This window comes from Colius striatus, chromosome 15, assembly GCF_028858725.1.
Source record: "Colius striatus isolate bColStr4 chromosome 15, bColStr4.1.hap1, whole genome shotgun sequence".
NCBI lineage: Eukaryota > Metazoa > Chordata > Aves > Coliiformes > Coliidae > Colius > Colius striatus.
The window spans coordinates 15,650,932-15,667,753 of NC_084773.1; the positions used below are offsets into that span (position 1 = coordinate 15,650,932).

Genomic DNA, 16,822 nt, shown 5'->3' on the forward strand with positions numbered 1-16,822 from the left:
GAACCTTAGTTGCTTTTATCGCTTTGCCTGGCTTGTGTAGCTGCTTTAATGAACTTTGACTGGCTTCTAAGTATTTTTAAGTAAAGAATAATATTTTTAAGTTTCAAATGATATCAGTTGAGATGCTCTGTGGAACTGATTAATTGGTCAAAACTGGTTCAAATCAGCCAAGAATGGTCAGAACTGGTTCAAACCAAACTGATTCCAATCGGTTTCAACCGGTTTTGTCAGATTTGAATTGGTTCCAACTGGTCAAAAAGGGTCCTGATCAGTTTGAATCCATTTTGATCTGTTCTGATTGGTTTGAACCAGTTCCTATCTTCTTTGACCTTCTTTGCCCCCTACTTTGACCTTCTTTGGCACCTTTTTAGATCTTCTTTGACCTCTTATCCCATTTCCTTTCTCTTTTTCCTGTGAGACAAATCTATAGCTGTTTGTATTCTACTGATTTCATCAGCCTCTTGCCAATATCACTTTCTACCTTTCTAGCTGCTGATGCCCAAGTTGGGTGTGCTGTGCTCAAACTGAGGACATACCACAATAGTGTGATGCCTCCACTTCTTTCACATTCCCTGTCCTGTACCCTGTGCCCCATGGTAAGTGTGTGGAGTTTGGTTGGTTGGTTGGTTTTTCAAGACAAAATAAGGCAGGCAAAAAACATACAGTTCCTGAATTCAATTTTCTCTCTAGCTTCAAAAGTAGGAGACAAGTTGAGCTAGGGAATGTATGACACCTGAGAAGATTATTTCCAGCATTCTGTATATTTAACTACCTTTCCCTGCTTCACAAACAACTTGTGTTCTTTGGTGCCATTTCTAACACAGCCTGAAGCCTCGTTGAACTACAAATGTGGGCTGTGACTTCAGCATCAATTTTAATGCCCATTTGAGACCATATTAAGTAATTTGTGGTGATAGATTTCTGAATGTGTATTTGCTTATACTACCTGCTATGCTGTCAACATGCAGGACATGCATATCTCTAGTTTTTTATTGTCTGCAAAACCCTTTATGACCATTTTGAAGATTTAGTGACAACAATCCCAATCACTTCCAATTTCAGTTTTCTTTAATAGAGAGTTCTCTAGATAGGAACAAAATATAATATTTGTCTAACAACTTTTGAAACTTCAAAAGGAGAAAGAGGTACATTTGTGCACTTTGGTAGTGATGCTCTAAGATGATGCTTCAGTAAAATTGTATTTGGACACAACTAATGTAAAAAAAAAGATAGAAAAGGAACAGGAGTTTTTACTAGTCAAAAAAGAAATACTGTGGCAATTACACCAATCAAAAGAAAGAGAATATCAGAAGAACATAATTTTAACATCAAGTGTAGCTTGTGCTTCTGGGACCCATCAAGCTTCTGAGCAGTTTGGAAGGGACAAAATGAAATTGTATTGTATCCCTCTGAAAGCAACAACGGTATGTTGAAAATGTTTCATAAGTATCTTAAAACTACTTTAAGAATTCTTCTTATCACTCAAGAGGCACTATCTGCAAAATGCCACCTGACAAAATGTACAATACAATGTAAAATACAAGGCTGAAGAGAAATCTTAAAGTTCTGTAGATAAGCTAATGCGGGACTAAGATCAGATTGTTCAGTTTGCCTTCAGTTATGGGCACATCTTTTCCAAGAAGAGGGGAATAGAGAAAAGAGAAGCACAATCATGGAAAGAATGAATGTATGGAGTCAAATGAATTCAAAACAATATTGATCAACTTCCACATCACCAGATAAGGCCAAAAGGGTTTGGGGTCAAACATGCTATGGCAGCTTCAGCACATCAGCAGCAGCAGGACTCACAAGGGTTTGATCATGCAGCCCACTGTAGCCTTCCTGCAATGGGAACTGGGGGCAAGGGTGATGTTTTCCCAAGAGAGACGAGCTAATTATATGCCAATGAAAGGATGACTTATCTCCTGCCTTGTTCCCAGCTTTGAAGACCTGTGTCTGGATCTGACTGTCTGGCTCATTCTGCTCACACATGGGCAGGAAAGCAGCTAAGTCAGGTGAGCATGGAGCTGTCTGGTGACAGACCACTGCAGAGCAGGTGGTTCAGACCCTACCCTGAGATGCTGATGGCATTTTTCAGTACAAAGCAGATCAGCTAAACCACATTGACTTCTGACAGCGCTACAAGAGTATGAGGCCCTGAAGTACTCAAGTCAGCAAAAGCATCCCTGACTCTCCAGAGTTTATAGTCTTCTCCAGAGCTGACAGCAAGCATAAACAGCTTGCCAGAAGGACTCTTGACCAACGGTGGCTAGAAATCAAGACTACAATGACTACCTTGGGTCTGCTTAGGCAAACTGCACACTTAAATACAGGTGGTGGGGAAAAAACACCTTGGTACTTGTTACTTGGTACAGTCATGACAAAATAAATATATGGAAAGCTGCAGCTTCTCTTGCCCTACTCAAGCCCCTGGTCAGGGATGTGTGGCCTGTGCCATCTTCCCTACATCCTTGTTCAAACTTTGCAGTGCTCATCCTGCAAAACAGAGGAGGAAGAAAATGTTGTATTGGGAAGAAGGTCATTCTAGCTGCCCTTTCCCCATTGGCTTAAGGTAACAGGATTTCCCAGTGCAGCTGTGGGGACAACTGCTGCAGTAGAGGAGGCAGCAGCAGTCAGGGTTTGGGCATACACCATCCTTCCATGATTTCTTCCCCTCACTATACAATCCCATTTTCATCCACAGGCACTGAATTTACCAACCTGAAAGGCAGCTTCTGCCTCAGTGGAGAGGCTGAGCCCACACTGAGCACTACATTGTCTTCTGATTACAGGGAGGGAAGAAAACAGCAAAGGTGATGTGAGCCAGGGAGACCTGAAGCTGTTGTGTTTCAAAAGGAGACAGGAGGAAAACTACTTCCAAAAGTCTCCAAGTGCCTAAGAAAACGCGACAGATACCCACATCAGAGACCAGTTTGTCATTCATGCTAAATGAAAGGGTAATTAGATTTTACTTTGTACAGTCACTGCTAAAACAACTGAGGCCGATGACAGGACTGAGAGGTGGCTGCAGGCAGAGATGGGACACTAATGATAAGCAGCAGCTGTGTATGTCTGTGTCAGGCAGAGAGAAACCCACAGCAGAGGAGGCAACGGTGGCAGGGAGCATGTCCTGCGGCATAAATGGACACCAAAGCTTTTTGGCATGGGATTCTCCAGGCAGAAAACTGCAAGACAGAGAGGAGTGAGGGGGGGAAAAAAGGTCTCTGAAGAGAGGCCTGTGTGGTATAAACACCCATGCTGTGGAAACAGTTTCTGATAAAAACAGGACATCAGCAGAGCTCCAAGTGCTGCCTATCCACCCTAAATACATGGCAATGCTCTTACGAGGGACAGGCTGTGCATAGGAATTGCATTTTTGGCCACCATTCAGTTATGCTGACAAGGTATTTATTTGCACCCAAAAGTAAAAAAAAAAAAAAAAAAACAAACAGATTTTTGCAACAGATTAACACTTTCTCCCCCCTGCAGTGATCCCATCTTCTGATAACCTAGCTGCAGGTTTTGTGCTCTAGAGCATTTTTGGAGAAGCTGGTGCTGGTAGTGAGAGCAAACCGAGCTGGAAGTGGGAATCTTTGCCCCCTTGTGGAATGTTTTGATGCGAGCAACAAGAGAAAAAAAACAAAGAAGGTTAAGAAAAAAAAGTGGTACCAGGATAATTGCAGGGGAAATTGCTACACTAGAGAACTTGCATACTAAAAATGTATATCCCCTGACAGTCAATACAAAAATATCCATTCTCATCTAAAACAGAATCAATGGGCAACTGAAAACAAACAAGCAGCGTGGAGAGCTGTTGTGAGCATGTCCTTGCTCTGGGGGGAATCTGGGAATGCCCAGTCCTATGTATGGCTGCAAACTTTCTTTTACTAGTTTGTCTCTCTGTGCATGGTTAAAAAGTTCTCCTTAAAACCAGAGAAAAAGAGCAAAGCTGATCAGAAGATACACACACGCTGAAAAATATAGCCCAGGAAAAACAAGCTCAAGGCAGAAAAATGTTCTCAGACTGTCACAGGGACTAAAACACTTCACCACAGCCAGGAGACACCCAACAGCCTGAACTTGGCCTTTTGGGAATAGAAGATGGGGCTTGTTTGAGAAAGAGACAGTTGTTGGCAAGTTGGGAGTGTGTCTGGGCTTTGCAAAAGAATTTGAGGTAACAAGAGAGGGCTCGTCACTGCACTGAGTGAAGCAGAAGAGGATGGACACCTGAGCTCATGTCACTGCCAATGCAGCACAAGAAACAAAGAATGAGCATGAGTTAAGATCAGGGCAAGTGCACCCGGCCTGGATGCACAATGCCCTCCAACTACAGCTAATTTATTAACTGAGGAATGATGGAAAGCAGTCCTCCCACACTCAGCAAAAGGAGCAGGGGAAGGGGTAGCACAAGTTCAGTCCAAGCCCTATCACCACACTGGGCTCAGGACAGACAGCCTACAGGCAAGCAGCTCAGCTGGCAGCATGCACATTTGCCCAAGAGCTGCAAGTGCAGCAAACCATCCCTGGGACACTCCGGGGCAGAGGGCAGTGACAGCATCCTCAGGCAGACCTGACTCCTCCTGCCACAACAAGGATCCTTCCCTGGCCAAGAGGGATGTACTCCTCTTGCCCCACAGAAGCTCTTCAATTAAATCGAGGAAGGAAGGGTTTAGCAATATCCCTGCTTTTATGCTTTAGACCATGGCCTTGGCCACATGAGCTCTGTCAGTGGTGTAAATCCATCCCAGACAGCCCCCAGGAAGGCTTCCTCCTGGGCACAGGAGGGGTGTCCCGAGGCACTTTGCTCCAGGTTTCCGTGCTCAATCCCTGCACATCACTGATGTCTGGGAACGAAGAGGCAGCTGTATTGACTCTGCCACGCTCTGCTCAGCCCCTCCAAGGAGCAGTCGGTCACCAAAGCTGCTGCACAATGCGGCAGTGTAACACATCACTGCTAATTGCCAGCGCAGATGAGCCGGTGTGCAGGCAGGGGGAACAAGAGGCTCTGCTTTTTGTGAATCCTGTGCTTCAGAGGCACAGCATCATCTAGGGCTGTAGTAAAAATTACTAGAGGGACCCTAGAGCAAGGTGCGAGGGGTTCAGGAGAGACACAGAGAGGAATCGGACTGCTTTCCCAGGGCCGACTGGTCCTCAAAGCAAATAGCAGGGAGAAATCTGCTGTTGCAGAGCTACACCTGTTTGCAAGCAGTCTCTTTGTTCAGCAAGGCAGGATTATCCTGAGACAGATTTAGATGCTGCTCAGCTTTTCATGGTGCATCGCTGCCGCCCAGGGAGGTGTCTGACACGGCAGGATCCCGCTTCACCTGACACTGAAGGAGCACGTGCCAAAGCAGGAGCCTCCTCATTTGCAAAAGACCGAGACTCACTGATCGAGCCTCATTTAATGGCAGAAGTTGGAGTCCAGATTGAGTGCAGCCTCTCCTGCTCTGACCAGAGGGAAAAAGTGCAGGCAGAGAAATGTGCCAGACGAGTCGGTATTTTACACACTCACTTCTGTTCCACCAAAGGCTGAACCGATCTCTGCTTACGGGAGATGCGAGTGTGCAGGGTCTGACATGCCTGTGATTTGCGAGGGAGCGCACCCCACACTTCTGCCTCTCAACATTAATGTGAGCTGACAATGGTAGAGGCCCGGGCTCACGTGACTTTAATCAGCACTGCCCTAAGCCATCAGAACCACATTAATTATTTCAGGGCTTTCTTTTTTGGATGAACAGAGAACTCGTATCAAAAGCAGGAGCCTTCTGCTCAGCCTCTTCCTAAACCTCTTCCCCAGGTTTGCAGCAAGAGACTTGTCGGTGAAGTTTCACATCATCTTACAATACGGCAGAGACCTCACTCACTCTCTCATTCTGCTTCCCCAAAGCTACTGCAAGGGAATTCTTCCCCCCCCCCCCCCCCCCCCAACAGATAACTGGAAACCTTTAAATATTCCATTTCCTTTAAAAATTCATTCACCATATCTTTGCATACACAGACCACATTAATTTCTTCCACAACATCACACATGGAGCTTTAATGATACTTTAGATTACGGCTTCCACACTATTAGCCAACACATCATCCAGGTAACAGCTTTATGTGGAAACAGGATCAGAAGGAACAAGAAAACACTCTTCTCTCATTGTTTTGGGTTTTTTACAATAAGGAAATGCACACCTGCAGCACAGCTCTGTTCAGTATGAAAATGCCTCCAGAGCAACTAATCGGACAGCTAACTGTATTCCCCAGGAACCGTAATCATGCTCTGTTCATGCTTTTTCTCTCTTGAAAAGGTCTATGCTTTCCCATTCTGTTAATAATTCAGCTGAGGGTACTCAGGAAAACTCCAGGAGTTAATGGAAAAGATTGGTGCCTATGAGCACCCAACAGGAATTGCTATCTGGCAAGAAGGTGGAGCCTCCCATCTTTCCAAAAGGAAACAATAGTGGGGGTTTTTTGGTAAGTTAAAAGACAGAGAAGCTCAATCTGTCAGGGAAGAGGGTCTGTAAACCCAAGCCTTTATTTGCAAACGAGTCCCCCTTCTGTACCGCATTCCTCTTCACCTCCCCATGCAGCAGGAGCCGTGCAAGGTAATCACGGCTGCAACAGAAAAGACAACTTAAAACAATCGAGGCTCACAAAGAAAACAAACCAAACTCACGCCTCTCTCCTTCAAAGCAGACAAACAGACAAAAATAGTAGCTGAAAAGTGCTTACCGACTTTGGGCTCTTCTTTGGGACCGGCAGTCCTGAAAAATGGCAACAAGGGAGAAAGAAATGTTAGCGTCTAAACGTTACCTTCCCTTAAAGCAAAATCCCTAGGTGTATCACCCGAACGTAGCCATCTGCAGAGTTATGTCAGCTTTCCCTCTCGCATCGGAGTTACCAGTCTGTTCATATCGAATCAAAGCAGAGGGAGAGGGAGAGCGAGCGAGAGACGGGCGCGGGGGGAGAGCTCTATCTGCATTAGCTATGCTGACTTGTGCTGCAGCAGCCGGGAGGCTGAGAGAGAAACCCACAGCCCTCCGGAGCCCGGCGCTCGGGCAGACTCGCAAATGCTGCCCTGGCTTACAGGAGCGCGCTGGCCACGAAGCCGAGCCTCTCGCCTTTTGACGCGGGCAGCTCGGTGATTTTCTCGGACCAATCGCCGCAGCGCACGGGAAACAGGTTGATTTTTTAAAAAGTGTTTCTCTAGAAATAGATTCGTTGAAAGGAAACCACGGGGCTGGCAAAGGAAAACAAAAGCATGAGGAGGAAGAAGCTTCTATCTCTAAAAACGTGGATGCTACAGAGAGAACATGCCTTTTCCTTCCCCTCCAAGCTAAGTGTCAATTTTCAAAGGCACAGATTTTATCTGATAGTTACAAATTCAGAGAGCTGAGGCTTGCAAACAGCACTGCAATGCCCTGACCCTTGCAGGGGATGATAGGGAGCTTGGAGAAGGGGGAGCTTACACAGGTTGCAGTTTGATGTGAAGAAAGAAACAACTGGGAGAGCACCAGAGAAGATTCTTTTTTTCAAGGACAATTTTTCATTTTGGAGCAGCCTCTTACTCACTCTGAGATGAGCAAGAGAACTCAAGTAGGATTTCTATCGACTACTTCTGCATATAGCCCAACTCCCAGCAGCAGAGGAGACACTTGTCCTGGGGGTTTAGCTACAACACAGGAAAAGCTCTCTCTCCTGGGAATTTTACAAGTCACCTGCCTTTTTCTTCACTGTTGAAGGAGAGGGAAGCTCCTCGCATTTTGCTCTGTGTGACACTCCAGAAAACAAACATAAACCAAAGCACAGATTACACTCCACATTAAGTAGTCAGTAATTCAGACGTTTGAAATCTGCTTTTGTCTTTAGGATGTGATTTATGTGGCATTTATGCTGCATTATGTTTCCTGCTTTATGCATTTTGTTTGTGCTAAAACCCATGCCTTCCTCTAACTTTTACACAGAGAATAAAAAAAGTGAAGCAAGTGAATTACAAATCTGTCTAGGAAGCAGCTCATTGTAACCTAATTTGGGAGATGCTAGTTCTGAATAGGGAAGATCTACAATTAAAAATGATAAACAGAGCTCACTTTGCTGCCTGCTCACAGACTGGGATGCAAACTATAGTGAGTATTTGAAATGAATTCTTTTCAGCTTTTGAGGAATATCTGTGCTCTGCACGTCACTCTGATGCACTCCCAGCCAATAGCTGATACCCCTCCAGGCACTGACTGATCGAGGGACAATGAAACATCAAAACTGTTTGAACTAAACAGTCAAGACCGCAGCTTCGTTTCTGCTGATGGTAGCTGTGTTTGTGCAGTACACTTAAAGAGGAAAGCACTAATAACATCCATGGCGAGTCACATTTGTAACAGGCATCGTTTATCACAGACATAAACTCATAGAGATTCTCCTCCCTTCTCTCTCTTCCTTCCACATGCATGCACACACGTTTACTCTCCCTTTCCAAGAGATGCTCTCTCCTATTAAATCAATAGGTAGAACAGATTCCCATGCACTTATGCACCCTTAACTGACCAACATGGGCCAGAAAAAGTATTACAGCAATTTAAATGTTCCCTGCAGCTGAGCTGTTGGTTTAAATTGTACCAGTATTTAGTTTTATTACATCACAAGCACTACATGTAAAAATGTATTAAGTATGAACTACTGAACAAACCTTTCCTGCAAGGTTTGTCATTAATTTTGGCTGGTTAATCTTGGCTGTTGAAAAGCCATGGAAAACACATCAAGGTGAGTCCTTCAGAGGCTGGTGAACCTTACAGTGTCACTGCTCTGTGCCAGACTTTGCTGCAGAACAAGCAGTAATTGACTTTTTACCAAAATAGGTGACTGCAGAACACGTTAAGAAATGTTGGGATTTTTTCATGGGACAAGCTCATAGTCAGGAGGATAGCCTGGACATTTTCTTATAAAAATGTTAGCTATTCTTCTAAGTTCTCATTTAAAAACCCTTATTTTGTGACACAGCAGGCCAAATGAGAAAATGATAGGTACCATATGCAGTTTTCACGCTCAGACAGCAGAATGGACACAGTATTTAACAGCAATGAACAAGAAGTCCTTGAATAACCACCCAAATCCTGGGAGGTGCACTAGCAAGAAGCTTTTTTCAAGAACAATTGCCCAGACCTATGAGTTTGAGATGGTGACAACCATGAATTACTACATTCAACTTGTGATTCCATTAACAATGTCCCACCATGTCCCTGCTCAAGCCATGCCTTGGCTTCCTGTGCTCATCCTCCTGCCCTATTCTCTTCTGAAGCCTCACTCAGAGTTTTTCAGAGATTAATGGACCAAGCACAGACTTTATACCCAGTTTGCATCTCTTTGGCATTGCCCAACTTTTCTGTGGCTGCATTCCAATCCCTAATTTAGCTAGGAGAAGTCAAAAGGCTTCTCTGCTGCTCTGCCCTCAAGTCTGACAATGGAATTGTAACAGTATATATCAACACTCTTTGCAATATAATCCCTCTGTGATTTAATGTCTATGGAAATCAGTAGTACCTGAAATGCTGCTTCTAATTGTGGGGGGTTTTGGGGGTGCAGGTCAGGGAGAGTAGAAGAGTCATGCATCCAAATGGAGGTCATGACAGAGTTAACAGTGTTTTAAAACAAATGAGCACATCTGGTAAACAATGTCACTATGACCCAAAACCCCTTGAATGGGCTCATTGTAGCTACTTACTAAATGTGCCTGGAATTAAATTAATTAGAAAGCACAAATTACTCCTCTCTAAATAACAATGTAATAAAGCAACTGTTTAATGAAAAATATCAGTGATCAGTGAGCAATCCATAAGCACAAATAAAGGGATTGTAATCAAACGAAATTCACCGACTCGTCAGCAAGGCAAAAAAGGCTTCATACAAGGTTAGTCAAAAATGAGTCAGATGCAGGGATCTAAATTAAACTAATTATCACAGAGATTATTACATTTATCTTAACAAAAACCTCTCTCTTCTCCCCAGTACTCCCTAAAGCTCTATGTACAGCTGGCTGCATCCATCTGCTCTACTATGTTTTGTAACATAAGGGAAAAAAATGCAAATCATTAAGCAAGTTTTGTACCATGACTTCAGCACTCTTAATGCCATTACCCATCAGGAGCAGCATTTCTGTTGCATGAAACTGTGTTATACTGGGAGTGATGTAGTCCATGAGGTAAGGACCACAAGCCAGGTTGTTTCATATTATTTGGTATATGTTAATTTTGCAGCCTTATGTGGTAAAACGTCTGGAGCTGGAAAGCAGTAAGTTCCCTATCCTTATCTTGATAAGATCACGGAATAACTCATGGGACAAAACCCTGATCCCAAGTGTGGCTGTTTCTTACATGCAATAGTCCTTGATCTTAACAGAAAAACTTTCTCAAATCTTTTGTCTTTATGCAACAGGGGAGGACCATGCCATGTAGCCAATTCTGTTTTGTGGAACATATACAGAACGCAACATTTGGCTACAAATCCATATCATAGCCAGCACCTGACTCTGCTGTGAGCTCAAATGGCCACAAATGCTCAAAAATTACCTAGATGAACGTGTCCTGTTCTACAGCCCTGTGTTTTACATATTGTGGATCCATCCAAAAGTTGAATCTGAAGGAAGATCTATCTCTGGGCACCACAGGAGTAACCCAGTCAATCCATCCACACAGCGCGGTTATGTAAAGGCCAGTTGGTCTCCACCACAAAAACAGAGCATATATTTCAATGAGATTTCAACTTAAGTTGGAACAATTCAGTATCAGTTTGCACAGGCCACCCATAGGACAAAGATACTTGAAATTGCTAAGAGCCAGTCTAGAAGGCAGACATATCATTTTACTTATTGCTTACTTGTGGCTACTGCTTAAAACTTTTCATTTTGGGGATGTTTTTTCACACAAAAGGAAAGAATAGCTGTGTCTAGATCTTTACTTCTCATGATTACTTAACACTTCCAATCAGGAAACCCTGTGGACCATTCATATCCAACAGTAAAAAAGGCCATAGGTGAGCCTAGGTGAAAGGAGTTACCCATTTGGTTTTGCCATTACACGGTCTGCAGCCCTTAATGCACAAGAGCTGAAAATTAGCAGGATATGGACAAAAGCACAAGAAAAGAAACATTTTAGACTGTGTCACAAGGTTCACATTTACAGAGAAAATGTTCCTGCTTGGAAAAAAGGAAAATAAAATAAAAAGCTTTCCAAATAGTGCTGCTTACACTGTGCTGAATAAAACCCAAAGGTTGGATCAAAGAAAACGGACACTTTTAAAGATGAGAGGTAAAGCAGTGGAGTCAAGGGGTACACAGCCATATATCTGGTATTGCATATTGATCATTGCTTTCTGTGGGAAAAACAAGGAACTCTAAATAATTAACACTAATGGCCATTAGTGCTGCCAGGGGAGCAGGGGACAGGAGGTTGGTGGTGACACAGCAATCCCCTTGATTCTGTATTAATCCATTGTCATTTTCTACTAAAGGACAAATACTATCTAAAAAATAGATGGAATTTGATCTTTTCCAGTTGGAGAAAGAACAAGAAAACATAGCAGAGTAATTTGCAGGAAGGGAGGCGAGCCTGCAGGCTGGCAGAAGGAACACCATCAAGAAGAAAACCCCTGCTTTGTCCTTGCCCAACTTTTCTGCTCATCATCGTGACTTGCATAACAAGAATGTCACTGCACTAGCAAAAAACATTAGCTATGCAATACAAGTGTTAAGTGAGAGAATAATTTAGGAATATAGCCCTGCCATAAATCACATTTGGTAACTACCAAACAGGGTGAAGCATGCCACGTTTCTAATGCTAATGTTAAGAAAGTGATGATGTCAAGAGATCACCTTGGGCATTATTAACCCACAGGCACTGGGAAAAAAATCCACCATAATGAGGCATAGCATATTATTATCATTAACAAGAATTTCAGTTCTAGATGCTCTAAAGATGTTAAATTGTATTAGCTTCAATTATTCATTCTCAGTCTTAGGATGCTAAAGAATTCCTTGTAATTGAAGTCTTAGTCCTATTTTCTGAATCTCAAACCAAAATCAATTTCAGAAGCGATAAAGAAGATATAGGCTAATAAAATCTCCTTAATTACTAAGAAAAGCTAAATTTAACTAGGTAGTAAGATACATATGGTAATGCCAAGACAGTAAGATAATAAAGAGATTGAGATTTAATGTGACAATTACCCATCTAACCTATGGCTGAAAGCGTGTCAGCAGTTCTAATATTTTTATTTTGAAGCTCATTAAAAGAAGAGCTTTTCCTAAAGCTTGAGCTGTTGGGAGTCATATGCTTAGATAAAAATCTCTGTTAATATTTAAACAAATATGTGCACAGATCTTACATTTACGAAACCTCACAAAATCGAGAAGTTAAACACCAGAACTGCAAAGTAATTAGAAGTCCTCGTGTTGTTTTTACATAGATGTGTGTGTGTGTGCACATGTGTAGTATATATGCACCTTTTTTCCTATGCATAAGTGCACACATGTAGATATGCATGAAGGCAACTCCCTTTTTCCACAAGTCCACAAAATCCATAACTTGCAAGTTCTGTTTCTAGAGCACATCTCACAATTTTTGGGGCAATTCTGAAGACGTCCAGTACCAACCCTGGTCTCCTCAGCTGGCTGCCCCAAGGCATGGCCAGGGGGGTGTCAAAGGGGAGCAGCAGCTCAAGGCCAATCTCATGTGCCACTTCAAGCTCAGCATGGATGACACTGGCAGAGGAGAAAACAGATTTTGCTGCTGTCCCATCTGTATGTATCCTGCTCAATGAGGGTGTTTGTCTTCCAACTTATCACAGCACTGTTACGAGATGTAAATCCACATGCTTAGACCTGTGTCTTATGGCAGATTCTCGTGTTTCATATTTGGAGAGCAGCCTGCACAAAGGGGATGCTACAAATAGGGTCCTCTTGGTATTAGTTTGATGTTGCTATTAATAACTAATATCTCTTAATAAGATAAGGATACAGTCAAAACTTCTGGGGACTGATATTCACCTGCCACATCCCTACCAACGTTACCTGCATGTGCTTTCAGCCTCAGGGTCCTGGCCTGCCCCAGAACCCTCAGCCAGCTGTGTCATCTCCCTAAAGCTCAGTCTGCTCTGCCACATCTGTCTGGTCTACAAGCTCTGCCCAGCCTCTCAAATCCGGCTCATGGTACATTGCAGGTCTTTTGGCAAAAAAGACACGGCTTTAACTGGGTCTAGTTTCAAATACTACCACTGTGACAAAAATAAGTCCATCTGAGCATGAAAAACATCCAATAAAAATGAATAAACATAAAATCCCTTATGGAGAATGAGAAAAAAAACCCCATAATACAGAGACTTAGAGACATGAGGGTAGATATTTAAAAACAATCTATCTCACAATAAAACCATTGACTAGGCCATTATAAAGCCATCCTTCTTCCTGTTTTGCCCACCTGCTATTGCTTTTAATGACTCTCCAAATGTATTTAATTACAGTGATAAACAAAGACCTTTCTTGGATTTCTGATACATCATTAATTCTGTTATGACTGGTTATTATAATGCCAAATCAGGGTAGCAGCCACTGCACCTACCTGCATCTGGCTGATAAAACCTCATTGTTTACAAGTACCTGTACACCAAAACACCACACATGAGGGATGTAAGGGTGGGAGGAAAAACTGTTTGGAATAAAACCCTCCTTGCAGCTCAGCTCCAAGTCTGTTCCATTTCCTGCTGTGCAAATCCCAGTGAAGATGTGGGAGGTACATCTCTAGCTAAATCTGCCTTATCTAATGCACAGTATTAGGTTCTCCTGTGCCACCTTGTGTTACATCACATCACATTTGATATAAAACAACACTGTGTGGGTTTGAGTTGCTCCATTTATACCACTTCAGCATTTAATACCAAAACCAAATCAAAACATAAGGGGAAGAAAAAAGACCAACTTTCAAACCTTCAAGCTAGAGAGAAAAGCCTTTAGGAAGAATTTCAGAGCTCATCTTTCATTTGCTAAGCAACCTCCTGTTTTGTTCTCATCTAAGAGCCTACTGCTTTCTGCAAGATAAGGTGCTTCATGCAATAAAACATCCTGATGGGAAGATTTCAGACATTTTTTTTTCCTTCCAGCATTCAGCAAATGCTTTAGTTTTCTTAGTGATTGTCAAGCAGATCTAGATTCCCTGTCACAGAAAGGCAGCCGTGCGCATAACGTGCACATCACCACTAGCGTGCTGTCAGCATGCAAGATTATACAAAACTGACATTATTTGGTTATTCTCAATATGTTAATTGTTCACCTCCTTAATCACTGAAGTACAGGGCTCCTCCTGGCCTTAACACATGCTTCGTGAAATATCTCACAACTTTAGGAAATTATCTCAGCCCCTGCAATGAATGCAAAATGTGGAACAAAATGCCAAGCAATGAATCAGCACCTGTTCTATCGTATTTTACCCTTCCAAGTGACTCTGGAGCTCAGATGACACATGTATCTGGGGGACACAAGCTATAGCACACATAGGCCATGCTGCCACAAAAATGCAGGCCAATTGGTGTAAAACTAACGCTGACCCAAAAAGCAGATTTCACAGGCATCTCTTCATTTGCTTACTCATTTTTAGAAGAGAATCAGTGCAAATGGAGTTAATGAAGGGTAGCTGAGGGGAAAACACTTGTGCCTCAAATGACTGACAGATTAGTGTCAGCACTTTGCATGTATCACACCAGCAAGAGCTGGAAATCCTGCAGGCAATTAAAATGGCCACGTACCAGTGATGCCGATTCTCCTTTATTATCAGAACTGTAATATTACAAAGCTGTTGGTTTAGGAATCAGGCACTCATAACACAAGTGTTTTGTTTGGAGTTTCTTAGCCTCCCAGGGTTTAGGAAAGGCAATTGGTTATGGATACTAGAGGGCTGAAATAAAGACAGAAAGATCTCGGATGTGGTATTTTTATAGCTGGAATTTTGGGAGCTTAATGTAGGTTTTTAAGCACTCGGGCTTTCTGAGGGTGATATTTGAATTTGTCACTCTTTCAGCTGGATGCCTTGCACTGAGAAACTCCAGTACAATCTGGTAATGTTAATTAATTCATTCCTGTAAATACACTATTTGTAGGAACATTAGTAACGCACATCCAAGTATTTGGTGTCTGAACAAGCTACCGGCAATTACCCTTTGTGGCTGCAGGCAGTTGTAGGCATCCAAAACCTTGGTGAAACCCTGCTGCCTCCTGGAGTCTAACGGGAGCCTTGCCGTGGACATGCAGCACCAAAATTTGCCCCTTCCTGTTTCTGGTAAGCAGAGTTATCTCAAACCTTGCAAATTCACATCATCAAAACAAGCGGCTAATGTCACTAAGATTAACACCTGTAAAGCACTTTGAAGGAGAAAAAACGCTGTAATCCCAAAACATTACATTATTTATAAGACGACCTGATTTTAAATGTTAAGTTCGGCTTATTTTTATCACAAAGAGAAAACAAGTTCCTGCTAGCTTGCTTTACAAAACCAATTACAAGTGATCAGTGTATGGTGCTGCATAACAATACACAGCCTTGCCCTAAAAAGGTGTATCTAACACTCCACAGCTGTTTAGAGGAAAATTAACTTGCACAGTGGATTGAAACACATGCACATAAGCAATTCTAGGAAGAGGTATGAACTTCAAAGTGCTTATTACAAATATTAAAATACCTAGCATTTCCTAATACTTCATCTATTCCTGACTTCAACTGATTTTTGTACCTGCTCCTTGATATACTAAGTAGCTAATCAGAATAAGGCTGTAAGAGAACAGTAAATGTAACATCCAACTTGCTTTAAAGTCTCATCAGCTTTTTTTTGTCTGATTAGAATATAATTCCACTTAACAGAGAGAAGAGAAGAGAAGAGAAGAGAAGAGAAGAGAAGAGAAGAGAAGAGAAGAGAAGAGAAGAGAAGAGAAGAGAAGAGAAGAGAAGAGAAGAGAAGAGAAGAGAAGAGAAGAGAAGAGAAGAGAAGAGAAGAGAAGAGAAGAGAAGAGAAGAGAAGAGAAGAGAAGAGACCAGCTTGGTTGGTTGGAAAAGAAAGTGCAGCTACTCTCAACTAAAGGTACCTCAGACCTGCTCTTTCCCCACACATAAGCTGTAAGTTTCAATAATATCTTTTTACCAGGATTGTCTATTCTCAGCAAATGGAAACATAACATGGCAAACATTTTCAAGCCATTTCATTTCATTTCTAATGCAGTTTGTAGACCAACTTACAAACTTTACTAATCTGATTCCCTCCTTGCCAGGCAAATCTCTTTGAAAGAAATAGTAACAAAAATAAACGAGAGGAAACAATTGAACACAGATCTTTAAATGCCAAATGAGATTCCCAGCTTAATCAGGAAGTCCATAACTCTGGAATTACAAAGCAATAATCCTGGAATACAAAGTAATGAACTTGAAAAAGAAACCTTGGCATTGTGCATGGATGTGTTTTTCTTTAAGCACACAACAATTCTGATTTTTGGAATATAATTTACTAACTAGAGAGGGGTGCCTATGAGCTATCCAAAAAACATTCACCCACCTGTTATCTCTGGATGGTATTATTTGTTCTATAATATCAAGCATTTTTCAGTGTACAGCTCAAAGTAACCTATATTGAGTGATCAACTGCTGAGAGATTCAACAGGTTTGATGGCAGATACCTGAGTAGAAGGTACTGAGTGCTCTGGTAGCTGGTGATGGTTGTCAGAAGGTAAGGTAAGGAAAAAAGGGGCACAGAAATGGGATTTTCAAACAATGTAGAGGTTAGTTGAACAAACCAGAGGAACACAGAGAGG

At 42.3% G+C, this 16,822-nt stretch overlaps 1 protein-coding gene across 22 annotated transcripts in view; it reads right to left on the bottom strand.

Moving 5' to 3' along the window:
* The window catches only part of MAGI1 (membrane associated guanylate kinase, WW and PDZ domain containing 1), a 332,909-nt gene that overhangs the window by 32,018 nt on the left and 284,069 nt on the right, over positions 1–16,822 (bottom strand). For all 22 annotated transcript variants that reach the window (XM_062008019.1, XM_062008018.1, XM_062008017.1 and 19 more), the window contains one exon: positions 6,721–6,752. In XM_062008019.1, coding sequence (XP_061864003.1) covers positions 6,721–6,752 — 32 coding nt within the window. The remainder of the gene's footprint in view (positions 1–6,720; positions 6,753–16,822) is intronic.